Raw genomic sequence first — 27,216 nt, 5'->3', positions numbered from 1 at the left:
AGGGAGCACAAGTATGATTTCAGCATTGGCTTTCCTGGCTCTTAGTTTGATGCTGTGCAAAAATGTTTATGTCCACATTAGCACGGACACTTAGCGCCTCCTCTTGATCCCGCTGTAACAACACACTTGGTATTGTTCTCTCCCCCTCCCCCCAAACTTCTAACTGAAATACACAGTCCACGCTCATTTTCTGCCCATGCCTTGCCTAGTTCCCTTCCCAACACAAAATGCACTTAACTTGCAAATTAGTACACACTAACCACTAAACTACTATGCTAAGAGCTGGCTTGCTTGTGCAGAAGTTATTGATATGAACTAATTTGCATGTTTAAGTTTTCAGGGGGGGGGGGTCTCTTACTAAGGTGTGCTAACATTTTTTAGCACAAACTAAAAATCAGCTGGTGCTAAACACTGAGACACCCAATGTAATGGGCATCTCGACATTTAGCGCAAGCTGATTTTTTTTTTTTTTAGCACACCTTGGATAAAAGACTTCCTTATTGTCCTTTAGTAAAAGGGCCCCCTAAATTGGTATGCGACATGAATCAGTCCAGAGCTCTCTTCCTCAGTGTCATCTGTATTCAGTCTGTCTGCCTTTTACTGTCTGTGCACATGCTTTGCATTTCGTTTTATCCATTCTTTTCCTTTATTTTAGGTTGGTTGTTTTGTCAAACTTTCTGCATTCAGTTATCTGTTTTCTGCTTCACCATGATTGCTGTTTTAGAGGATAATTTTCAAAACCTCATATGCATGCAAATAGTGATATGCATCCACTCTGAAAATGCTTATGTAGCACATTCTTTTAGATTAATATAGAGGAGCTAGAAAAATAATTTTAATTGTGTTTTTATGTTTAAGGTTCTTTGTTAGGCCCTGAGAGTAGAACTTAAAGAAACACAGCAGTAGAAGTCCTGAGAAGTCAGCACTGTGTGTTTTCTTTTTTTGGTGCCTGACAGTGACCCACACACAAGCAGCAAATTATATAGATAGAGCAATGTTAACTTGGCCACTGTGTTTCTTTAATGAGCAGTTTTCTTTTTGAGAGCTCCTAAAGTGCTTTGATTGGGGTCTAGGTTAAGAGGTAGCTTTGAACATGAATGTAAATTTTAGTTTCCAGACCGTGGTATGATATGGGCAGCTGATTTTGTCCAGAGTAAAATAAGTATAGATTGTGTTTCAACTGGTCTAAATTGAAGCCAGTTGGTTTCTTTCCTATTATAAAACGTTCTGTAAAAATAAGTCACCAGTTTTTGCTGGATGTTTGTTCAGAAGCAGAATATACAAACACCCAGTGAAAACTGGTGCCTTATTTTTACATAAAGTTTTATACCAAGGAAGAAACCAAGTGGCTTCAATTTAGACTGCTTTATAAACATTTTCTACTAGAGTGTAATTGTGGAAAAATAAAACAAAAAACCCCCAAATCAAACAAGTAGAAACTTTGTGAAGTGGTGGTCAGGGCATTTAGGAATCCTTTTACTAAGGTGCGCTATGAGGGTCTTTTACTGCACTAAGGCCCAGATGCATGAAAGACATTGGTAATTCCCGTTCCCTACCGATTCCATAGCAAATCGGTAGGGAACGGGAATGCATCAACGATAGGGAATGCAAATGAGCTACTCGTTGTAGCTCACTTGCATTCTCTAGTCCTTCGGTACCTGAGTCGGAGAATCGGGACGTCCCTTTAGATTAGGCTCCTCTTCCTGGTCTCTTCAGCCAATCAAAGTGGGCTTAGCTGGCTGTTGTCAGCGAAACGCGCTCTGATTGGCAGAAGAGACCAGGAAGAGGAGCCTAATCTAAAGGGACGTCCCGATTCTCCGGCAACCAGGAAAATAGAAAAATTTCGCTGTTGGAGGGGTAAGTGGCGCGGCGAAGACTCAGAAGGGGGAAAAAAAACACGAGCGCCGGCAGAACAAAAAACTGCAAAAAAAAAAAGACGTGTCTCAGAAGCGCAGGGAGAGTACGTCCTTAAAGGACGCCCCTCACCTGCGCTCCCTGCTTTTTTTTTTTTTTTTTTTTTTTTTCTTCTTTTTACCTTTTTTGGGGCCCTTTTCCTTTCCGATTCCCTCACAGGAGCCCTAACAAGAGGTCTGACATCTCGTTAGGGTTCCTATGGTAAGTTAATCGGAAAAACAGTAGTGCATCTGATTATAATGGGCTGCAACGGTACTGCAGCTCATTATAATAGCTTTTCAAACATTTGCATTCCGTTTTCGTTGCCTGCTATCGTGGCAGGGAAAATGCCCTTAGTGCATGCCTGGGGTGAACTACTTGCGTTTTAAACTGGCTGGAACCAGTTTAAAACGCAAGTTGTGGGCTCGTTAGGTTTTGTGCATCTGGGCCTAACTCCCCTGTTTACAAAGCCGTGCTAGTGGCTGCTGGTGCGCTAATGCCAACACAGCCCATTCACTTTGGGCTGTGTCAGCATTGCTGCACAGCAGCCACTTTCACAGCTTTGTAAACAGGGGAGTTAGTGCAGGCTAACAAATAGTGATTTAAAAAAAAGTAGCCTTAAAGAGATTAAGGTTTAAAAGGAGTTATTCACAAGTTCTTAATGACTGGAGTTTCTCAGCTCTCAAGTAAAATAGTGGGATTATGCAATTGTCATGCTGAGGAGAGACTATAAAATATACTTAATAGTATTTGTGGAACTGTTTCTATCCTAACCCCTTTTTGCTTACTATTTCAGGATCTTCATTTCTAGCTAGGAAGAAGAGATTTTGACTGTCCATGCTAAATCTAGCCGCAGATTGCTTAGAAGGGTGACTTGTCACAGCTGCTCAAAGGTTTTCTGTTCTTCAGAAATCAGTAGGATTCCCTGTAGGAGGCTGCGTATTGTCAAAAACGTCCTTGTAGCTCAGTGACACTTAAGCAGGCTGCTCTGTGTCTCCTGAAGCTTCAAGAAGTTGTATGTCTGTGCCCCTATCTGTCCTCTCAAGTCTCTAGAAAGTGAAGGATTCTATAATTATTTTTTCTCCGAGGACAAGCAGGTTGCCCGATATGATCCGGCTGCACCGAGTACAACATTTGAAGCCGCTAGGTGTCTTCGATGACATGGAAGGAAAAACGGCTTCGGCGAAATTAAACAACGTGATCGTGCCAAAAAAGTAAAGGCACAAAAGGGAAAAAAACTCGACCGCGCGGCCTAATGCTGGCCGCGTCGAAAAGAAAGAAAACTTAGAAAGTGGCCAGAACTAAGATCAAATACCGTTTTTTTCTTTTTAAAAGAAAAGAACGAATAACGATAAAAGTACGAGAAATAAAAACAAATCATCAAAAGACTCTCTTTCCTGGGCCAGCAAAGCGAACAGGGAAAAACCTCTTCACTGTGGACAAGAAAAAACTGAGCGGGAACGCTCACTCGACAGGCAGGAAGTCATCTGCACGATTTGCACGCCAGAAGGCTCTAGCAAAACTTTTTAAAATTTTGCTGTGCAAGAATTTGCCATTCCTGGGCCGCCGTGCACGCTGACCCACAGGTGAGAAGTAGGCTGCTTGTTCTCGCATGTGGGACGTGCTTTTGACTGGCTCCAGTTCAGCATAGCCTCAGTAAACGTGTCCGTATCGATTGGGGGGAGGTTTAATGTTTTTTTTCACCAAAGGTGGCCTCTTATAACCTCCGACCAGTGGGTTCTTCAAATTGTCCGTTTAGGATACACCCTCAGTGTGGAATCCAAGCCTCCAAATTGCCCACCGGGAGCTCAGTCCTACAGCTCCCAGCACAGGCAGGTACTTGCAGAGGAACTGTCTGCTCTTCTACAGGCCCAAGCGCTCGAACCCGTTCCACCAGGGGAAGAAGGGCTGGGATTCTATTCCAGGTACTTCCTTGTGCAAAAGAAAATATCCTAGACTTAAGGGCCCTGAACAAATTTCTAGTCCGAGAAAAGTTCAGGATGGTTTCCCTGGGCACCCTTCTTCCCATGATTCAGGAAAATGATTGGCTATGCTCTCTGGACTTAAAGGATGCTTACACCCACATCTCGATACTTTCAGCTCACAGGAAGTATCTTCGATTTCGGCTAGGAACACAGCACTTTCAGTACCGTGTACTTCCTTTTGGTCTGGCGTCTGCGCCCAGAGTATTCACAAAGTGCCTGGCGGTAGTTGCAGCGTCACTTCACAGACTAGGAGTGCATGTGTTCCCTTATCTTGATGATTGGCTGGTGAAGAGCACCTCAAAGGCAGGCGCTCAGCAGTCTATGCGAATGACTATTCGGGTGCTAGAACTACTGGGGTTCGTCATAAATTATCCTAAGTCCCATCTCACCCCAGTCCAAAAATTGGAATTCATTGGAGCCCTGTTGAACACTCAGATAGCTCGAGCTTATCTTCCCGAGGCAAGAGCGGACAACCTTCTGTCCATGGTTCGAGCGTCTCGGCAGATGTTGAGACTTCTGGGGCACATGGCCTCCACAGTTCATGTAACGCCCATGACACATCTACATATGAGTTCAGCTCAATGGACCCTAGCTTCCCAGTGGTTTTAAGCTGCAGGGGATCTAGAAGATGTAGTCCAACTGTCCACCATCTTTCGGAATTCTTTTCAATGGTGGATGATTCGATCCAATTTGACCATGGTGCGACCGTTCCAAGTTCCTCAGCCAGAGAAAGTGCTGACGACGGATGCATCTCTCTTGGGGGTGGGGAGCTCATGTAGATGGGCTCCACACTCTGAGCCTGGTCCTTTCAGGAAAAAAGTCTGCAGATTAACCTCCTGGAATTAAGAGCAACGGGCGGGAAGTTGTCTGCGCGGTTCACACGCCAGAAGGCTCTGGCAAAACTTTTCTTTAATTTTGCTGTGCAAGAATTTGCCATTCCTGGGCTGCCATGGACGCCGACCCACATGTGAGAACAATCAGCCTGCTGTCCTCAGAAAATACCTGCTACAGGTATGTATCTTTGCTTTCTAGTATATATATGTGTGTGTATATGTGTGTGTGTGTATATATATATACTTTTACTAAGCCACAGTAGTGATTCCCAATGCGGCAAATGCCAGAAAGCCCATTCAATTCCTGTGGGCTTTGTCGCATTTGCTGTGTGGGAGTCGCTACTTTGGCTTAGTAAAAGAAGACCTTTGTTGGGTGAATTGTTTCAACCAATATGGGTTTGATTTTAAATGGAAATTAAAAAATAACACCAAACAAAAAAAAAGGTAAAATTATTAATGGGCCATTCAAGTGGCTCAGTGGAGGGATCCTGAGATGATTCCTGGAACTTGGGATACTAAGCAGCATTTATAGCCTTGACTGGGAGAGGGAGACAGTTGTGGTTGTCAACAAATGTAGCAGCTGGTGACTAACCTTACAGAGCCTGTGGTATAGGGGTACAGAATTCCAGAAGAGGACCTGGCACATGACTCTGCTTTTAAAAATATTACTGCAATGACCAGTCTTTAAAGAGGTGGATGGGGGATGAGGAAGTCTACTCAAATATTGGGGGGGGGAGGGGAAACTCTGCAGGTAGTTGTAAATGAAGGCTCATGATGGCAGAATTCATGCACTGATTTTGACTGAGCTGCAATGGGTTATGCCCTTCCCACCAACAGTTGCAGAAAGAGTGAAGAATTGTAAAAATGACTTTATACATTTACCAGTATCTGGTAAACATATATCCTCTATGCTCCTACATGGATAGTGCCAGTGCAAAACATCATCCATCCACCCTAGCATTAGCCATATTGGGCTGGGGAGGAATTAGTGTAATGAGGGCAAGAGCAATATATTATACACATAGTGGTAATATTCAGCTACTGTGCAGATACCTTAAGTGTGTACATTTAGGCCTTCTGAATACTAGACCTAAAGTAAAATGTTCTAAGCTATCTGTATCAGCTGAATATTGTTTGTTATATGGAGAAAGGCCAGTGGTTGTTGATGACTGTGCATATTTTAGCATCTCTGGCAGATTTTTTTAAAACAGTGGTTACCACATTTAACAAAATACATATAAACGCTGCTGATTTCTTTCCAATATAGTGTGATGCAGCAGAAGGACCTTTGAGTATTTTCTGAGCCTTGTTTTGGTGCAGTAGAGGCATAGAGACTTGAACTGCAGAGGCTACAGTCTCCTTCCATTGTGGTAGCTTTGAGCTGGGGCCAGCCGTCCTGTGTTATAGTGGCTTTTGAGGATGATCTTCCTTCTCCTCCCCTTCCCCCAATGATGTTACAGCTTGTAGTCTTCTAGCCTTCTTGGTGTCAGTGACTCTGGATACTTCTCATTTTTTCAGGGCATCTTCATGCTTGCATAAAGCTTACTGGGCAAAAAAGAATGCCAGCTTCCTGCCAAGAGACTGATCCTCTGCATCTGCAGGCCTCAGTAGGCTTTAGAAGCTGTAGAAAGGGACAGTATTGTAGTGGGTGTGGTAGTCAGAGGTAGAGCTCCTTGGCAGAGGTGACAGGCCACTTAATCTGACTGTAGTACTGAGTTTCACCTGGTGCAGATGAAGCCTACAATTTTCAGGAGACTGAGGAGGAGGGTGAAAGTTCTTTTGGGGATTCAGCTCACTAGATTGGGGAACTCAAAAACACAGATGTCTCAGCTTTTCCAATGCTGCTCTCTAGCCTTCAGAGATCTGGCTCATTCTTGGAGAGCCAGGAGCTTTTTGTACTCAATGCAAATGTGTGATCTCTCTCTAACTGGGAAATAAGCATACATTGTGGCAGCTGGTGCAAAAGACTGGCTAGCCATCATCTCACTGCTGGACTGCATCTTAGCTTTGGTGAGCTGTTGCTAAGGAGGAAGATGCACTTTATTAGGTATATTTTATGTTTGATTTTCAATGTAATGCAAAGGTCCTTGAAGTAACCTACTAAGGGTAATCACATGCCGATTAAAATCCCCAATTTCCTGTGGTGAAATTTTTCCTTTCTATCTTCTTAATTGGTTTAATAGTCCAGAAATCAAAACATGATCATTTTCTTACCCCTTTTCAGCACACTCCCTCCAAGGTACTCATGGACTCTTTCAAGACCAGCCCAGTACCCCTTATAGAGCTCACTTCTCTAGTGCAGGACCTTCCTCTACCTCACCCCCTTCTTCCTATGACTACAGCTACCTTTTCCTGCTACCCTCTAAACCTGTTCTTATGCACAGTCTCTGACTCCTGTCCTGGACTCTTCCTGCGTGGAATTGCTGCACTGAACTAGGATCATAATCAGGAATCTGAATGCCTTGTTGTCGCTATTAGTGAAAGTGGACACAGGCAGGGTCAGCACACTCACACAACAGAGACTGGAGATATAGGTCTAAAATCTAGACATTTTTCAAATATCTTAGCCGACCTTCAGGCTTCCAGACATTAATGCAAAAACCTGGACAAAAATCGAACCATAGCTTTCAAAGTCATGAGGATATTTGATAGCATCCCCCTAAACTAACCATATGCTTAGTTTTCCTATCTGTGTGTCTGAAGAGTGAAAAATGTGTATGTGTATTTCTGATGGGGACAGTGTCTTTTATAAATAGTATCTATATGGATAATAAGAGAAGTCTTTACCCTGGGTAATTTGCCTGGCTATTTAGTTACCTGGGCAAATTCCTTTGACATCTGTTCTAATACTGCCTCCACTCTGAGTTACAGGGCTTTCAAATGTCCACTAATGCCCCCTGCCTGATTATTATTATTATTATTATTTTTTTAATCTATAGTTTGCTGCTCATCTGCAGTCCCCACCAAATAAGAAATGAGCCCAGCACTCTGGCAAGATATCCTCATTGGACAAACCAACATTTGATCTCATTCCTCTGTTCTGTCAGGTCACCCCCACAAATACATATGTATAGGGTACGTGAGAGGTCCACTGAAAATGTCACATGCCTCAAAGGTCCTCCTTAAATTCCATTATACTCATTGAAACAGGGAGTTCTCACTGTTCTGGCAATGGAGATGACTCTAAATTCAGAAATAACCAACTGATATGGTGGAAGTCCTGGAGCTTAAAATCACCAGATACTGAGGGAAAGGGAAATGGGACTTGATGTACTGCCTTTCTGAGGTTTTTGCAACTACATTCAAAGCAGTTTACATATATTTAGGTGCTTATTTTGTACCAGGGGCAATGGAGGGTTAAGTGACTTGCCCAGAGTCACAAGGAGTTGCAGTGGGAATCAAACTCAGTTCCCCAGGCAATATTCAAAGCCATCCATGACTGGAGGCAATGGCTAGAGGATTCAGGGGAATAGAGTCTCACCCTATCTTCTTCCATTGGTTTATTTAAATATATTTGTAGCTTAGCAGTCTAAGAACTTATTCTAAGCAGATAAAAATAGAACAGATACTTCTACATCCATTTTCAACTTTGAATCTACAAGTGTGTATGGACATGGGGGGGCCATTAAATAACTTAGGAACAAGGAGCTAAATCTCAATACAGTCACTTTGGAATGGCCTCTAAATTTTGAGAGGGAGTGGTAGGGGGCAGAGAGTGGGTGTTACAGTGCATCTAGGTTAGCACATGCTAATTGGTCAATGCAGGAACACCGCCTGAGCCCTTACTGCCTACAAAATGGTTAGTGGTAATTTTTTTAAATGGCTGTGTGCTAATGGCAACATTAGCGCATGACCAGTAATACAAAAAAATATAAAATTGATCATCTTAGGGCTGTGGTGAAAATGGGCTTAGGTAGCACATAAGGAAGACATGCATAAAGATGCTTTTTAACACAGCTTAGTAAAAGGACCCCTAAGTGATTAAATATTACATATATAGTTGAGAACAAATATGGCAATATGTTTCTCTTGTTCAAAAGAAGAAGAGAAAAAAAACTTGTCTGTGGAAGTACAAAAATGTGAACAACTAATAAACATTAAGGGCCTGATGGATCAAGGCCTTTTATTATAGATGCAGAACAGTAGAAAAACCTTGAGGCTAGAACTGTACATTTAATTATATTATTTGTCCCTTTTGGAAGACAGTCTTGTCTTTTTTTTCCTTTGTGTGATCACCACTAAATTAATATGTAAATTAAAACAAAATATCAAAAATGGTATTCAGGCAGTTGATGTGACAGACTATTTGTACTTCTTTTTGTTCAATATACTTTGCATTTTTCTTTTTGTACTTAGATTGGAGGATTATTGCATGAGTATTGTGATATTCTGCACCTAATTACTTCTTTCTAATCTGTTAGGCTTTGAGCTGTTTTATGGAAGAACACACAGAATTTCATCTCTGAAAAGGTTTTATATTCTAATTGGATATAGCATATCATTTGAAATGCAGATGAGTAGCGATATTGCTTTAATTGAAGTTATGCAATAGGCAGACCAATATTTCTCAGTCTCTTGAGAGCTTTTTCTAAAAACTAGTGTGGCCTTTTTTTCACATGAATAGAGAGAAAGCAGACTGTTTATTTATTTATAACATTTATATCCCACATGTTCCCACCCACTGGCAGGCTCAATATGGCTTACATCAGACCGTAAAGGCAATTGCCAATCCGGTAAACAAACAAACGAAGTATATTAAGGTGAATAGGAAGGATAGTAATTACAAGGGGCAAGGGAAAAGAGGGGGAGGGTAATATGTTGTAGCCATAAATTTAGTGCAGTGTTTATACATGTATGTAATAGCAACAAGCTGTCGGTGCAGGGGACACAGTATGGATTCTTACTTTTTAGAAATAACGCAGATGTTACTGGCAATAAGGAATGAAGGAAGGAAGCATGTGGAGAGGAGGGTTGCCTCTAGGGTGAAGAGTAAGTGCGCACAGTTTTCCTGTGCTGATAACCTGCTAATACCACCTCTGTTGCCAAGGGTACTGAAAACCTAAAGGTGTGCACAGGGACAAAATCTGGTCCCCATCCCCATCATATTGCTACTGTCCCCTCACCATCCCTGCAGATTTCCTGTTGTCCCCATGCATAATAACTCTAGTGGGAACTCCAGTGGAGAAGTGGCTTTTCTTTTGTAGCCATTTCAGTGGCTCCTGCCATCCCATAATATGCTTGTCCATCTCTACCCAGGACCAAAGTAGGGGAAGAAATGAACCAATAATATACCCATTTGCTATTTCATTAATAACCTGTGAGTAGCTATGAATTCCTGGTATTTCTGGTAGTTTGGCAAATGTAAACAGCTGAAAATTTTCGTTAGTGTTGAGATCAACATCTTGGGTGTAAGCATTTTAAATCCTTACCTTTTAATGGTATTTTGTAAATGAAAAAGGGCAAATATACCTTCTTTTTAAAAGCTATTCCATAATGAGCACCGTTCATGCAGAAGCTTCTTGAACAAAGTCTAGAGGCAGTGAGCTGAAGTATTCTTTGAGTTTTGTCTGTTATTAAAAAAACAAAATTAGCAGTTGTGAAAAAGTTTCATTTTATTTCTCAAACTGAAGTCCTGCTGGTTCTTAATGCAAAGAAGCAACAATATATATCCTCAAAGCTGAGAACTTTTCTAGAAGTGCTGTTTTTTTTGTAAGCAAAACAGTTGTCTTGTAGATCTATGTATGTCAGTGGAAGAGAAAGCGTGTACGTCAATGAATATAAGTGTTTTAGATTTAAAATACCTTATTTATACAGCTACCAAATGAAACATGGAAAAGAATATAAGATGATACCTTTTTTATTGGACATAATCCATTTCTTGATTAGCTTTCGAAGGTTGCCCTTCTTCGTCAGATCGGAAATAAGCAAATGTGGTAGCAGTATATATAAGAGAAACATCAAAGCATTACTTTGACAGTCTGACAGAGTGGGAGGGTGGGTGTATGCATGGGGACATCAAAGTATTTCATTGATATTCTAACAGGATGGGTGTTGGTAGGTGAGAGGAGGGTAATAATCAGAGAAATACAACTTTATGGTTTATAATGGGTTAGAAAACCTAGATCCTTATTAAGTCCTGTCTGTTGGGTGTTAAAATATTCAATCATTCTTATTTCAAAGGTCTTACGTTCCTGTATTGTTTTAAAATTTCCTTTCAGTATTCTTACTGTGAAATCACTGGTGCAGTGTTCTGGTCTTGTAAAGTGTTGGCCCACAGGGCTGGGGGCTTGACTGGCACCGGCTATTTTCATGTGATGTCTGTGCAGATTGAATCTTGTCTTAAGCATCTGGCCTGTTTCTCCAATATAGCATCCTTCATTACATTTTTTACACTGAATGATATATACCACATTGGAAGATGAGCATGTAAAATAGTGCTTTATGTTGAATATATTTCCCTTGTGAATGACTGTGGGGTCTTGTGAAATGTTCTGGCATAGCTTGCAGCTGGATGTGTTACAGGGAAACGTGCCCTTTTCTTTTTCAGTCTGTGTTGGGAGTTTACTTCTGATCAGCTTGTGTTTTAAGTTTGGTGGCTGTCGGAAGGCCAGCACTGGTGGGGATGGGAATATCTCTTTCAGTAATTCATCCTCCTGGAGTAAGGGCTGTAGATCTCTTATGATTTTCCTCAGTTTCTCCAGCTCTGGGTTGTATGTCACTACAAGGGGAATTCTGTCTGTGGCTTTTTTTTTCTTTGTACTGTAGCAGATTTTCACTGGGTGTTTTGAGGGAGGAGGCAATATTCTTGGAGATTATTTTGGGATTGTAGCCTTTCTGTTTGAAGGATGCAGTCAGGGTTTCCAGGTGTCTGTCTCTATCCTCTGGGTCCGAGCAGATACGGTGGTATCTTGTGGCTTGGCTGTAAATAATGGATCTTTTTGTATGTGAAGGGTGGAAGCTGGAGTTGTGGAGGTAGCTGCATCTGTCTGTGGGTTTCTTGTATATAGATGTTTGTATACAGCCATCACTGATTGAGACTGTGGTGTCCAAAAAATTGACTTTATCTGGGGAGTAGTCAATTTTGAACAGGTTTTGGTATCAATAATTACTGTTTGGAATAAAGCTCAGATTAAAATTTTATAGAAGGAATGAAACCGTAAGTGTGTTCAGCTACATTTTAAAAATGATACATGTACCTACATAAGTACGCCAGGTCTTGGACTGTAAATTTTAGAAAAAACAAGCTTTGGAGTGAAGTTAGGTCATGCTTGTTGTATTTCACGTAGAGCCGACAAATGAGACTGAAATTGGCCACTCTGTTTTGGTAGAAACCAAAGCCAAAAATGAAATCAACCAGTCCCCCCTCCCCCAGCCGCTACTGCCAACGCCACTACATAAAGCCTTCTCTCCCCCCCCCCCCCACCGCCACTGCTACAACCACACAGCCTTCTCTCCCCCCCCCCCCCCAATGCCGCTGTTGCCGCACTCAGGTGGCTCCAGAAGGAGGGTAGTCTATCACTTGGCCCCCCCCCCCCCACCTTAGGCGCCCTGGTGATCTAGTGGCCTAAATGGGGCAAAAGTGATTCACAGTTGTTCTGGCCCCAACCATCTCTGCCTCCAAAACGGCAGCCAAGACCTTCAGTGGCATTCTCAGTCACCATAGGAGGTGGAAGGGAGGCTGTGTGTAGCAGGGTGGGAGGACTTTAGGGTTTTGGCCAAAACCCAGATTTCAGACCACTTCCAGTACCAAAACTGAAATTCGGTCAGTCTCTAATTTTACTATAAAATTGTGCTGTCCTTTTTCCTTCTGGCTACATATGACCATAAATAGCCTTCAAACTCCTCCATTTGCCACCCTGCGTTTCATTCCAGCAATATTTCATTTCAAGCAATAGTAGTATGGGGAATTTAGTAGAAAGGATGAAGTATAGCAGCGTAAGTTGTTGTCATGACAACACAAATGAAGTCTCTGACAGATACTTGTCACTTAAGGTAAATTACCTGCAGAAGTGTTACTGTGGTTAATACAAAATAACGTTGGATCTAAGTGTGATGTTTTTTCTTTGTTTTTACCAGTCTTATTTCAACAAACAATGATCTTTGATTCTTCTTCTCTTGTATGTGTTTATCTGAAGTAGTCCTTTACTGCAAATTGGCAGTGATGTTTTGCTTAAAGTACATTTTTTTCTGAGTCAAGATGAAGCAAATAACCAAGATCCCACAATTGACCTTTTCTTCCGGTTGGAACAGTTGGCCCTAAAGGGAGTTGGAGGAGCTGCAATGGATTGGTTTCTTTTCTAGGGTTACCATATGCCCTCTTTTAAGAGGACATGTTCTCCAGGGTTTTGTTGTTGTTGTTGTTGTTTTTAATTGTGTTTTTTTCTTTTTTTTTCTTTTTTTTTAATTTTTAGGAGATTTTTTTTTCTTTTATGTGCCTATGGCCAACACACCTACCCACATAATGAGAGGTACATCTCTGGCCTATTAGTCAGTCTGGACATAGGGGAGTGCTAGAAAGAGAGGCATTGCTGATCTCCTTTCTGTTTCCCTGCTGGTTGAATCTGTCCAAGGAATTTTTGTTCATGCAGCAGAACTTTAAGAATATATCTTGCAAAGACTTTCATATGTATCTCAGAAGATGTCCAAAGTTGTTGAGGGTTATCCACTCTTCTGAAAAGTATGCTTGGGTGCAGACTCTGTCAAACTCAAATACAGACATTTTTGAAAAGTAGATTGTCTATTGCTGTACTTGTAAGTCGGTCACTGGAACCTGTTTCTGCAAATATGGTAATCCTAATCTAATATATGATCATAATTAAACTTTAATCTAGGTTGACCACCTCCAGACTTAATACATTATCACCTGAAACAATCTCCACACCATCACTTACTACAGAGGGTAAGGAGAGCACAGTAGTCTCCTCACCCTGTGACAGGTCTGGAGTACCTGGTGAGATGGTTGTTGGCATACTGCGCAACATGTTTTTTACATTCATGGGGAGTTGATTGCCTACTGGTTTCTTCACTGTGAGATGAGACATTCTATGTTTGTTACTTCATGTGTTCTAAGCTGCCAGTCGTTCACTATATAAAGGTACCATTTTCAAGTGGTACTAAAAGACTAGCTAAGAAATAGCAGTAGGCATGAGAGATGAACTGGGAGTGAGGGAGATCAGCTGTTCATGATATCTTGTGTTTCTCATGTGTATTTTATTATGGACGAGGCATAAGTTTTCAGCTGTAAATTCATCTTGATTTAAGAGTTATTAAATGTATGCCTGCTGTTTATTTGCCTGGATTTAGGGGTCTCATTTATGAGCTTAGTGCTGAAAGTACTAAGTTCCTAACTGTTTTTCCCCACCCTAAATCAGCCCCTGTTGTCACCAGCTCCTTATGCTCCTAAATTTAGGACCTTAGGGGCCTTTCTACTAAGCAGCGCTACCAAATGGGTTTAGCACGTCCTAATGTGGGACTTTCCCATATGTTAAGCCCATTTCTAGAGCAGCCATAAAAGAGGTGTTTTTCTGTTTGTAGAGTTCATGACTGTGTGCTAATGTTCACATGGTGCATAACCATTTAGAAAAAAATGAATGCAGGAGCACTTACTACCTCCTATTTAGAAGATGCTATGGGCTCCCGTGTTATGGACCTGCTAACTAGTTAGTGCAACAGTGATGTTGGTGCACTGGCTGAATAGCGCTTTCACCCTCATTCTCTGTCCCTGACATGCCCTCTCAAAAAAACAAAAAAAACAAAACAAAAAACAACCTATGTGCCAATGGCAAAACTAGCTTTCGCATGTCCTGCATTAGGCCAGTTTTCCTGTATTAAGCACTTGGTAGCATGTAACACAGCTTAGTAAAAAGGCCATTTAGTGAAGCTATATATTCAGCCCCAGTAAGTATGCTCAAGAATAGGCCTGTTTGAAAAAATATAAACATAAGTGGTCAGTGACTCAACTGTTTGGGGAAGCTGGGCTAGGTCAGGATGGAATAGAGTGCGATGGGCAAGTTAAAATACTTAAGGAGTATCTTGGCCACCCTTTGGACCTTATGGAATTGTGAGGTACAACTGGAGCCATAGCTTCTGTTTGGCAGTTAGTTTGAGTGACTCAGTTCCCATGGGCTTTAAACCTTTTCTCACCTTATCGGTACTGTTTGGTCTCGAATCCATTTTGGGTAGCTGGCTTCATCCTAAGAGTCCTTTGTCCTGCTGGAGGGTCTACTTAATCAAACAGCTTCGGATGGAACGAGTATCAGTACAAGATTTTGCTAGTGCATGGGGGCAACTATTTCAGGCCACTCAGGAGCCCTTTTGTCTGACTTTACCATGCAGGGCTTGGAGTCGTTTGTTGAATTTTTAATTTTCCATGTTCCTTTTCCTTTTGGAACTCCCTTGCTAGTTCTACCTTGGCTGGAGGTTTCCACCCAAGGGGTACTTGTGGGATTGGGGGGGGGGGGGGGGTGGCTTTTGAATCTATAGTGTACTTGTTCTTTTGATCTGTTAATAAAAAAGGATTCAACATAAAATATTTAGGGTGGGGAGGTAGCACCTACTTCAGCAGTAAAGGGACAGTAAGGGCATTTTTTTTTAACACAGCAGGGAAGAACCCCCATCATGGTGTCTTCTGCCTGCCCCTAGTACTTCTGTTACTGATGGCAATATGCACACTGAATCATAAGAATGTAAGTGTTGCCGAATATGCCGTACTAGGACAAACCAAAGGTCCATCAAGCCCAGTATCCCGTTTCCAACAGTGGCCAAATGCAGGCAAGATCCCAAAACAGTAAAACAGATTTTATGCTGCTGTTTCTACAACTAACCAGTGGATTTTCTAATGGCCTATGGACTTTTTATATTTATTTTAGAAAATTATCCAAACCTTTTTTAAACCCTGTTAAGCTAACTGCTTTTACCACATTCTCTGGCAACAAATTCCAGAGTTTAATTACATGTTGAGTGAAGAAATATTTTCTCCAATTTGTTTTAAATATACTACTTAGTAGCTTCACTGCATGCCCCCCTAGTCCAGTATTTTTGGAAAGAGGAAATAAGCGATTCATGTCTACCCATTCCACTCCACTCACTATTTTATAGACCTCTATCGTATTTCCCATCAGCCGTCTCTTTTCTCCAAGCTGAAGAGCCCTAGCCGCTTTAGCCTTTCCTCACAGGGAAGTCATCCCATCCCCATTATTGTTTTCATCACCCTTCTTTGTACCTTTTCTAATTCTGCTATATCTTTTTTTTTACCAATATTGCACACAGTATTCAAGATGCTGTCACACCATGGAGCAGTACAAAGGCATTGTAACATTTTAATTCCTTTCTTAATAATTCTTGATGTTCTATTTGCTTTCTTAGCCACCGCTGCACACTGTGCAGAGTTTCAACGTATCATGAATAAAATGACACCTAGGTTTTTTTTTTCCTGGGCAGTGAGTGACTCCTAAAGTGGAACCTTGCATCATGTAGCTATAGTTTTCCTCTTTCTCGCATGTATCACTTTGCACTTGCTCACATTAAATGTCATCTGCTATTTGGATGCCCAGTCTCCCAGTCTCTTAAGGTCCTCTTGCAATTTTTCACAATCCTCTTGCAGTTTTAACAACTTTGAATAACTTTAAATGTGCGGCAAGCGCCATCTCAGACAAAAGACTGAGGGCGGAATTCAAAAGATGTCTGCGAGTTTAAAAGACTTGCATGACATGACGACACAATAATAACCTGACTTACACAAACTGACAGCTCAAACAACTTGTAATGTAAAAAACACAAATCAACGAAAAATGCATGATCTCAATAACATTTTTCAAAAAGCATAAGTTTGATTTTAAACCCCTAGGTGTTAATTTGTAAAAGAAATGTATCCAGCGATGTTCTTTATTGCATAGCAGTGCATTCAGATCTCTACGTGTAGGCGAAGGGACCAATTGTTCCACAGTCATAAATGTTAATTGGTCAAACATGTGCCTTATGGACACACAATGTTTCACCAATGGTGCCTCTAGATCTTGATGCTTCAGTCAGCTCCTATGCTTCAAAATTTTCACTTTCAATTCTTGCATGGTCTTAACCTACGTACATCAAAGGACATGTGCACCATATTGCATAAATTACCATAGAAGTACAGTTAGTTGAATGCTTTCAGTTTGATCTTCTGGCAATTTAGAATCAAATGGCTACCAGTAATTGCATCGGGACAAACACTACTGAGTGCATGGAAAATTGGCCACTGTAGAGGCATCAGCTCGACATTTAGGGTTAACAGATAAATATGGATGGACTAAAATGTCATGGATACTAGTACTACTACTTAACATTTCTAGAGCGCTACTAGGGTTACGCAGCGCTGTACAGTTGAACAAAGAAGGACAGTCCCTGCTCAAAGGAGCTTACAATCTAAAGGACGAAATGTCAAGTTGGGGCAGTCTAGATTTCCTGAATGGAGGTAAAGTGGTTAGGTGCCGAAGGCGACATTGAAGAGGTGGGCTTTGAGTAAGGATTTGAAGATGGGCAGGGAGGGGGCCTGTCGTATGGGCTCAGGGAGTTTATTCCAAGCATGGGGTGAGGCGAGGCAGAAAGGGCGGAGCCTGGAGTTGGCGGTGGTGGAGAAGGGTACTGAAAGGAGGGATTTGTCTTGAGAGCAGAGGTTACGGGTAGGAACGTAAGGGGAGATGAGGGTAGAGAGGTAAGGAGGGGCTGCAGATCGAGTGCATTTGTAGGTTAGTAGGAGAAGCTTGAACTGTATGTGGTACCTGATCGGAAGCCAGTGAAGTGACTTGTGGAGAGGGGGTGATATGAGTATATCGGTCCAGGCGGAAGATAAGATGTTCAGCAGAGTTCTTGCCTCTTCAGAATGCAAACAGTGGAGGTTGTGAAAAACTATTATGCATACCCAGAGCATGCCAATATTTTAAAACTGATCATGTTCTGCTCGCTCCAGGTGAGTAGGGAAGGACACAGGTCACCTGATCTGTGGTCTCAGCTGTTGGTAGCAACAAAGTTCGCAAGCTGCCCTTTGAGACCTCTTGTAAGCCTTCTGCACAACTGAGATTGGATAGCCTTGTGCAATGAACCTATGAAACATCACTCATGCCTGTTTTTTAAATTCCCCAACTGAAGAGCAAATGCATTTGAGTCTTAAGTATTGTCCCACAGGAATGCTCTCGCATAACTTTCGTGGGTGAGCACTTTGAAAATTCAATAAAGTATTTGCCAATTTCCGAAAAATGGTGTAAGAAAAACCTGTAGGAGAACTGGAAAAGTGAAGATCCAAAAATGAGATGTGATGAGGATGACTTTGATAGATGAAATGAAGAAGCGAGTCAGAAGTATTTAACCAAACAAAAAAAGGTTGTAAGCTTAGTCATCTCCCAACCAAAGAAAAAAATGTCATCGATGAACCATTTCCAAAACAAAATCTGATGAACAAAAAAAAGGGGAAACAGACAAAAACTTCTTCCCAAAGGCAGATAGTGATAGGTTAGCCACATCAGGTACAACTGTAGCCCCCATTGCAGTGCCTTTGGTTTGAAAATAATGTTCACCCTGAAACTTTTTTTTTTTTAGTTCCAGCCATAACATTCTGATATAGGATTGGGGGATGTTGTCCTTGTCTTTGTGTGTCCAGAATTTCTCAAGACTGTCTTCCTGTGGTATATTAGTATACAGCGCTTCAATGTCTGCTGTCACCATAAGAAAATCCCTCACTGGTACAGGACAAGCATTCAGTTGAAACATGAAATCTGTGGAATTTCACAAATAAGAGGGAGTTGAACTGGCACAAAGGTCCTAAAAAGTTGTCCACATAGATCGAGAGATTTGATACAAATTACAGCCTCAACAACAAACATTTTCTGCCCCAGGATTCCAGAAAAACAAACACAAACAAACAAAAATATCCCCAAAACAGAATAGCCCATAAGGCATTAACTATGCAATTGAAATGGGATTTAATGTGTTTATCCTCTAACAGAACTTTACTCAGACATGGATAGCACAGATGTTCCATGATTATAATACCTGTCTCGGGCATTAAATATTTATGTTTTTTTCTTACTGGGCCTTTCCAGTCAGAGGCTGATAAAGATGGAGATCTTCCAGAATTGATCTCTCAGTTATAGGATATTGCTTCATCCCAGTCTACAGAGTTCGGCTCTCATGGTATGGATGCTTAGTGTAGCAGGATAGCACCTCTCAGTTTGACTTATCAGCTTCAAAGCAAGAAAACCTTCCACAAGATGAACGTAAACTTTTAAACACAAGAGATTCTCTCTTTGGCGAAAAAGGTATCAAAACCTCTTTACCTATCAACAAGTGTTACTTCATCACTGTTTTTATTTCAACTTTTGAAGTAAGATCTTCAGACATAGTTAAGCCAAAGAGCACCAGGATATAGCTTAACATACACACACACACAAAAAATCATCAAGGCTCAACTGCAAAATACCCAATGTTGTAAGATTTGAGAGGCCTTTTACATATTAACCTGGCTATTCCCACACTACCATTTCCGTGAGACCTCAATGTAGTTATAACAAAGTTGATGAAGCTTCAGTTCAAACCACTAGTGTTGTCATCTTTAAAACATCTTTCTTCAAGCCCTTGTGTCTCACCCACTTTACACATGCTTTTTCTCTGAAAAAGTTAAGAACCAATTCTAAGTTTTTCCAAAGGTGGTATAACTATTGCAACTTAGTAAATTTTGCAGCTTTATATCCTTACTAGACAATGCTTGTGTGTGCTGCTCACTGTTTAGCAGCATTCAAAAAAGTAAACAGAAGATTAGGCATTATTAAGAAAAGAATAGAGAATAAAAAATATGCCTTTGTATCACGCCATGGTGAGACTGCATCTTGAGTATTATGTGCAATTCTGCTTGCTGCATCTCAACCAGCTTGGGTGAATGTCTTCATAGATAATAAATTCCAATAAATAAAATATAGCAGAACTGGAAAAGCTACAGAGAAGGCCAGCAGAAATTTATTAGGAGATGGAAAACACTTATGAGCAGCTAAAGAAGTTTGGGCTCTTCAACTTGAAGAAAAGTCTGAGGGGCGATATGACAAGAGGTCTATAGGTCTATAATATCCTTAAGAGTGAAACAGACGTAAAGCAATTGTTTACACTTTCTAAAAAGATCAGGGGACACACCATGAAATTGAATAGTAGTAGATTTAAAACAAATTTGAGAATGTTTTTCACTCAGTGCGTAGATAACTGCTTTTACTACATCCTCTGGTGACATATTCTATAGCTTAATGTAGTTGTGTTAAAAAAAAAAAAAGTTCCCGGAGGTAAAGTCCATAAACCATCGCTACTGCGTGTCTCTGGGGTGAGTAGCATGGAATCTTGTTATGTTTTGGGATTCTGTCAGGTACTTGTACCCTGGATTGGCAACTGTTGGAAGGAGAATACCGATCTAGATGGATCTTTGGCAACTCCTTTGTTAACTATGAGAAAAGGCTTTTTATACCTCGGACTGCAAGAGAACGCTCATATTTTAACAATTAGAGAGATTACTAGGAAATATACACAATTTATGCCCCATGATACAAATTGATTAAGATTAGCTATAGCCAAAAGTGCTACAGTGTATGTCCAGCTGGTTAGTGGACTACATCCAAGTTTTGCTACCAGCAAGACTGCCTCTATAGAAGACAAAATATAGCTTATCAAGTGAGGGCTAAATGAAGTTTCCATAGTCTGTTTTAGACAAATCTCCATATAGGACATCTGTAGAGCTGCCACACTGTTTTTGCTACATATGCTTACCTAGACCTGAACTGGAATTTCCTGGTCCAAGCTTCAAGGACATAGTAGGACAAGCAGTATTGGAAATCCCTTTTTTTTTTTTTTTTTGCTCAAGGTGCTTCCAGTATGTCAGTCCTAACATGTCCAACTTCAGTCATTTACTTTTTTGTTAAAATAATAATAAAATAAAACTGGTTCCCCAAGGATGAACATATATTAAAACCCTTAGCTGGTAAATGGACACCTGTGTAGCTAATTCATCCTGTTTATTGATGGAGAAAGCAAAATTGCTTACTTGTAACAGCTGTGCTCTACAGACTGCACAATCCCACCTACCTCCTGGGGAGTTTAAACTATAGATTAACTGAACTGCTTCTGCAGGGGTAAGATCAATAAGCATATTGGTACCCTTGTGGGCATGTGCTTGTTTTTTCCAAACTACAAAAGAGCTAAATATCATGGTACCATCAAATGTTCACTTGTGCAGCTGATTTATCTTGCTGTCTGTGGAATACATCTGTTACAGGTAAGCTGTTTTTCTATATTGTAGTAAACACTACAGCCTATCGGGGGAAGGGGTCATTCCATGGGGGGTACCCGTGTCTGTTTTATCATTCCCACCTTAAGTAATTCCATTAACCCTTATTTGTCTAGTTTATCTCTTGATTAGATTGTAAGCTCTGTCAAGTAGGGACTGTCTTTTACATGTTTAGTGTACAGCACTGCGTACATATAGTAGCGCTATAGAAATGGTAAGTAGTAGTAGTATTTCCACATTTGTAACTGAAGCTGGAGGAAGAATAGGAAATGTTTATTAAAAATAATCATATGAAAACATAGAACATGGCAATGTTCTGGCACAGAGTATACCATGCAAAACCTATTTTTAAAGCTCATACCTTTGAGATTATGTACAGCTTTTAAAAGTAAGCTAATGTAAAATTTGGGGTGATTTCCTGTCCGGTTTTAATTTGTGGTCTTGGTTGGATGTAAGTTGGAAGGGCTTGCTTTGATGGTATAATATAGTGTGTGGTATTAGTTTTGAATTTGCTGGTACAATTGCTCGTTTTCCGTACAAGTGGTTATTCTTGTAGTTTAATGAAAACTGGATAAATATTTAAAAAAAAAAATGTAAAATTTACCTTGGAGTTGTTTTCTACATTTAAAAACACATGCATTAACAATTTTTTCATATGTTTGAGGTTGTTAGCACTAATTTTTTCATTTAAATTATTTCTTTATATGTGTATTGAATCTGAATTCATAACAGCTTAGACATCTGTCCTGAAATCAAATGAGCCAGAAAGGTCGTCTTTTTTTTTTTTTTTTTTTGTGCTTAGCCACTTCTATTGCTTTACACATGCATTGCTTGTAAACCACATTATTTGTACATTCCATTTTTTTTTACTTGAAACTTTTTTATGGCTTTATTTATTTATTTGTTACATTTGTATCCCACGTTTTCCCACCTATTTGCAGGCTCAATGTGGCTTACATAGTTGTTACAGTACACAAAATATTCTTGGCTAAGTATCTATTATAATATTATTCTTGTATTTGTTTTTGTTTACTTTTTTCTTCTAGGACCGGAATAGGCCATATGACACTTTTAATTTGCACTCTTTGGAGAGTTCCTTAATGGATATGATAAGGACTGATCATGAGCCTCTGAAAGGTAAACACTACCCTCCCAGTGGCCCACCAATGAGTTTCGCTGATATAATGTGGAGGAATCATTTTGCAGGTTAGGAATATTCATACATCCATACTTGCTTGGTGTTGGCTTAAATTGACATTCCACTGTTAATGATTTGCTATACATTTGCTACAGATAATAATGTGCACTGGTATTAAGGCTTTACAAAACTGGGATGTAATTATGAGGCAAGTCACTAATGTTTATATGCCCTCAACCACCCAAGTGAATCAAGTGGTCCCCATGAATAGATAATTACGGCATATCTCACGGGATCTTGGCCTTTTAATGCTAAGGTTAAAGCATGAGTTGAGAGAGAGACTTTTGACTGAGAACTTGTGCAATAGTAGTTTAACACACTTGGCCTCAGACTCTGGCTGAAATAAGAAGATAAAATCTCCCATAATGAAATGGTTGAAGAGGAAAAAAGAAACAGTTTTAAATGGGCTTTAGCATCCCCCCTCTGATCTTCATTTGTGATCTATTTCTTCTTAAATGCTGAAAGTTGTATGTCCTTGTGAAATGATTTTACAAGGAAAGGAACGGGGATGGGATTTGATATAACTACCTTTCTGTGGTTAGAATCAAAGCAGTTTACAGGTACTTATTTTGTGCATATAAAGCTATGAAAGGTCACATATTAAGATTAATTTAAAGACTGTTATGATTAGTGCCATGTGCAAGTTCAAAGTCTAATTGTGCGCATTTAAGAACAATAGTCTTAAATCCTAAAATAAATCAATGTAATTTTAAAGACCTGATGTAAACGGAATTTTGTGTTCCCAGTAGAAACATTTTTGGTAAGCTATGGTGCTCATTTTCAAAGCACGTACACAGTTCCATAGTAACATATGTAACTTTGTAAATCTATGTGCTTTGCCAATATTTGGCCATATCACTGAGTCAACAATCTCGTGTGAGCTGTTAACTTCACGTTTTAGAGAGTAAATTGATATTTTCATCTTATTTGTATTGGTAGAAATACTTTAATGAGGTATGAAATATAAACTAGGAGAGTGGTAGGGGGAATAATAGCACACAAGTATACATAATTGAGCAATAGTGTACACTATTGACAATACGGGGGGGGGGGGAACAATTGTTTTTTTGTCATTTTGGGCTAAAAATGACATGGTGACGTTTCAAATAAATGCACATTACTAATATTTACAAGTTTGTTTGACATGCAGATGGCAGAAATTATTCAGAGTTGCTAAACTGCATGCAGATTATGAGAAATTGCAGGAGACCTTTGAGGACTGAAAGATTAGGCCTCCAAATGGCAGATGAGATTTAATGTGGACAAGTGCAAAGTGATGCACATAGCTACATGATGCTAGGTTCCACATTGTAATGCATTAATCCAGTGGCGTACCAAGGGGGGGGGGGGCCGTGGGGGCGGTCCGCCCTGGGTGCACGCTGCTGGGGGGTGCCACGGCACACGCCTGTCAGCTGAGTTTGCTAACTTCGCTGCAGCTCCCTCTGCCCTGGAACAGGTTACTTCCTGATCCGGGGCAGAGGGAGCTGCAGCGAAGTTAGCGAACTCAGCTGACAGGCGCGTGCCACGGCACCGCCCCCCCCAGTGGCGTGCACCCGGGGGGGGGGGTCATTTCGCTGGGGGGGGGGAGGGGTCATTTCACCCGGGGGGGGGCGCTTCACCCGGGGGGGGGGGGTGCATCGGCGATCCGCCCAGAGTGTCATGCAGGCTAGGATCGCCACTGCATTAATCAAATTCCCTCTCCCCCTGCCAGCCCTCTGAACTTCCTGTACTGATGGCAATGCTAAACACATGCTGCTTCTCTCTAGCTAGAGCCCTCTTTCTGTAGCATCCTTCCACCTCTGATGAAACTTCCTGTTTCCTGCAGGCAGAACACTAGATATGAAGGGCTCTGTCTAGAGAGAAGCAGCATATGCTTAGCACTGCATTCTGTACAGGCAAGTTACAAGGGTCGCCAGGGGGATGGGGACGGGGATATGAGATACCAGCGAACGCGGGGTCTGGGGGGGGGGGGGGGGGAAGTACGCAGCACAGAGAAAAATGTTAGTTGGGGGGGGGGGAGGTGTTCTGACCAAAGCATTCTGTCTCAACTCAAGTGGGGTTCATATGTGAGATGGTGCTCATGGAGAGGATGGGATGAGGGGAAAGGAAGGGAAAAGAGATGGAGGAGGAGATGGTGCCTATGGAGAGGAAGGGAGATGGGAGGAGATGGAAACTAGATAGATTTGAGGAAGAAAGTTGAATGTGAAAGATGGATATAGGGTAGAAAGAAAAGGAGGAGAAAAAAAAATAGTGAATAGACAGGAGGCTCTGGAAACAGAGTTCAGAGCACAGAATTGTGCTGGGAGCACAGGGAAGCAGAACCAGATACAGGGAACGAGATGATTAGAAAGGTAAAATCATTGGAGTGGAGACATCCATATCACTGTTTGTAATAATCAGTTTATAGAAATAATGACACATCTATTTCACGATTAAGGCCATTTGGATGAACAGTATTTATTTAATTTATAAATCATTCACTGTTTTAAACGCTGCAGGGAAAGATTTAAATTGCCACCTTGGTTCGATCTTTTTAATAACAAAAAACTTGACTCCAGTTGTTTGTTGATGTTGTATCCAATGTTCTACAAATGGAGCTGTTTCAAAATATCTTGACATACAAGTGCGGTGCTCTGTTTGTAGTTTTAAATAACTGCTTAGTCTTACCTATGTAAAGCATATCACATGGACAAATAATGACATATACGACAAAAGTTAGATATACAAGAGCTAAGTAGAATGATAAAATCACCAGACAACAATAGTTTAGTAATTGAAATATGTCAGTTTTAAGAATTTAAAACTATTTATACATTACATTGTATAGGAGGAAATGTGATGGGGCACTTTATGCGATTAAAAGTTTTAAATTGCATGATTAATCGATGAACGGCCTAAAATGTGCAGCAGTCTTCATGTTTGGTTTAAGCAGTAATCCAAAAAAGTCTGTTCAGCTACACTGACTGCATATGTGAGGAATTGATCTGAGTCTTCCTTCCCAAGCATGAGCTTGGATATCGCATACCCAGAAACTTGCAAACTATTATATAATACAATAGGATCCACATATGCTTATTTTTTAGGTTATCCTATTTCTAACAGGCACACATGTCTGCTTTTCCTTTGCCTATTAATCAGTGCTGTGTATCAAAATGTTTCTATATTGTGTTCTGTAGCAGCCAGTTCATAGTAAATGATCTGTTACTGTTACATGATCTAATTAATGGTGTATGCTAGCATCATTAGTTCATTATATTTGTTTCAGGGCCCTTTGCTTAAAGTGGGCTTTCTGGCAAATAACATGGGCTATAAGTGACGACCTTAGGGACACTTTCCCTAAAGTGCATTAAGCACAAACCCCCGGATTCTGCATAGGTCACCATAGGTCACCAAAATTTGGGTGTGCAGGCCACATGTGCATGCATATTTATTAGTTAACTAGTGGAACCATGCCCGTTTCCTCAACAATGAAAGGGCTCTTTTTTTTTTTCTCTCTCCCCTGCCCTTCCCTCCGTGTCCAGCGATTCTTCTCTTCCCTGCCATCCGTGTCCCGCGATTCTCTCCTCTACTGTCCTCCCATCCCATCCATTCTCCTCTGCCCTGCTCTCCCTTTCCTCCCTCCCTCCCTCCCCTCGATGTCCCGCGATTCTCTCCTCCCCTCAATTTGAACCTGAACGTTCTCTGGCTGGCTGGTGCTGGCTTCCGTTCCGTTTGTAACATCCCTCCTGACGTCAGCTCGCCTCCAGCGTTCCCTTCCCTCTCACTGTTCTGCCCTCTGACGACATTGTCTTGACGCGAGGGCAGGGCAGTGAGGGGGAATGGAACGCTGGAGGCTGGCTGACGTCAGGAGATGTTATGAACCCAGGCAGCCAGTCATGGAACGTTGGAGGTGCAAATTATTATATAGGATAAGGCTTTAAGTCAATAATTGGAGTTAATTACATTTGCATTTGTGCCCATATCTGCCCTAGTTGCTATTCATTAACATTGATGCCTAAATTTTCTACTCGGGCTGTGGGCATGGGTGGAACAGGGACTTTCCTAGAAGTTAGGTGCAATATTACATAATACCATTATTTGCATGCTCAACTCCCAAAAATTAGGTGCCAGCATTTACACCTGCTGAAAGTTGGCCATGGGAATTTGTTCTAAGTACTGTTTTATAAAGATCACTCTGTGTGGAGTGCCTTTATAGAGCACTAGTTTAGCCTGTATCTTTCCGGTGCCTAATTTTGGCCACCATTTACTGAGTATGGTCCTTAATACACAGTAAACCACAGTAAGTACTAGCACCCAACTGCGTTTAGGGGTTATGCATTATTATAGCAGTTTCAGTGTTAAGCCATGCGTTAAGTGCTTTGCCTGTTAGGACGTGTGGATTAGGCAGAGAATGGGTGTGAAAATGTTAGCCAGCTAGTACACTACGCTTACCATGCAATCACTGGCTAATGCACAATTTTAAATTGGATGCGCTAAGTCCTCATGCATTAATTGCAGCCAGGTAACGTGTACTAATTTGCACTTTAATGTTAGGACCAGGCTAGGAAAATGCTGGCTCCATCTTACCGGTTGCTGTGTAAAATTTGCTGCTATCGTTTGGTATATTCCTACGTTATGCCGTAGAAACTACAAATTTGGTTTTAGTAAAAGAGCTCCTTGCTGAATTATTTTAATAATAACCACCTTGATAAACCATGTAATTTATAATGAAACTAAAGTAATTTCTTATGTCAGTATTTTAGCTTTCATGTATTTTTCAGTCTGTGGTAGTATAATGGAGCATGTTCTTTCAAGGTCCAGTAAGAGGGCTTCCTAATATTACACTGTATTATAAAATTATGCATCTCTGATAAGCCAGTTAGTCATTTGAGAACAATACAGTGGGAAGGACATTCTATGAATTGTCGTCTTGCTAAATATATCCATACCTATGAGCTGTGAGTCTCTTTCTAAAGTGTTAGAGATGTACTAAAAATGTGAGAGAATATGCTGCCCTCAGTCTATTAAAATGCC

General features: G+C 40.9%; 1 protein-coding gene across 1 annotated transcript in view; it reads left to right on the top strand.

Moving 5' to 3' along the window:
• CPEB3 (cytoplasmic polyadenylation element binding protein 3) overlaps positions 1 to 27,216 on the top strand; it is a 270,166-nt gene that overhangs the window by 15,399 nt on the left and 227,551 nt on the right. The window contains 1 exon segment of the mRNA XM_030203002.1: positions 22,052 to 22,142. Coding sequence (XP_030058862.1) covers positions 22,052 to 22,142 — 91 coding nt within the window.

This window comes from Microcaecilia unicolor, chromosome 5 (genome assembly GCF_901765095.1).
Source record: "Microcaecilia unicolor chromosome 5, aMicUni1.1, whole genome shotgun sequence".
NCBI classification, from domain to species: Eukaryota; Metazoa; Chordata; class Amphibia; order Gymnophiona; family Siphonopidae; genus Microcaecilia; species Microcaecilia unicolor.
Note: the sequence above shows the minus strand (reverse complement) of the source record. Positions and strands in the feature narration are given on the sequence as shown.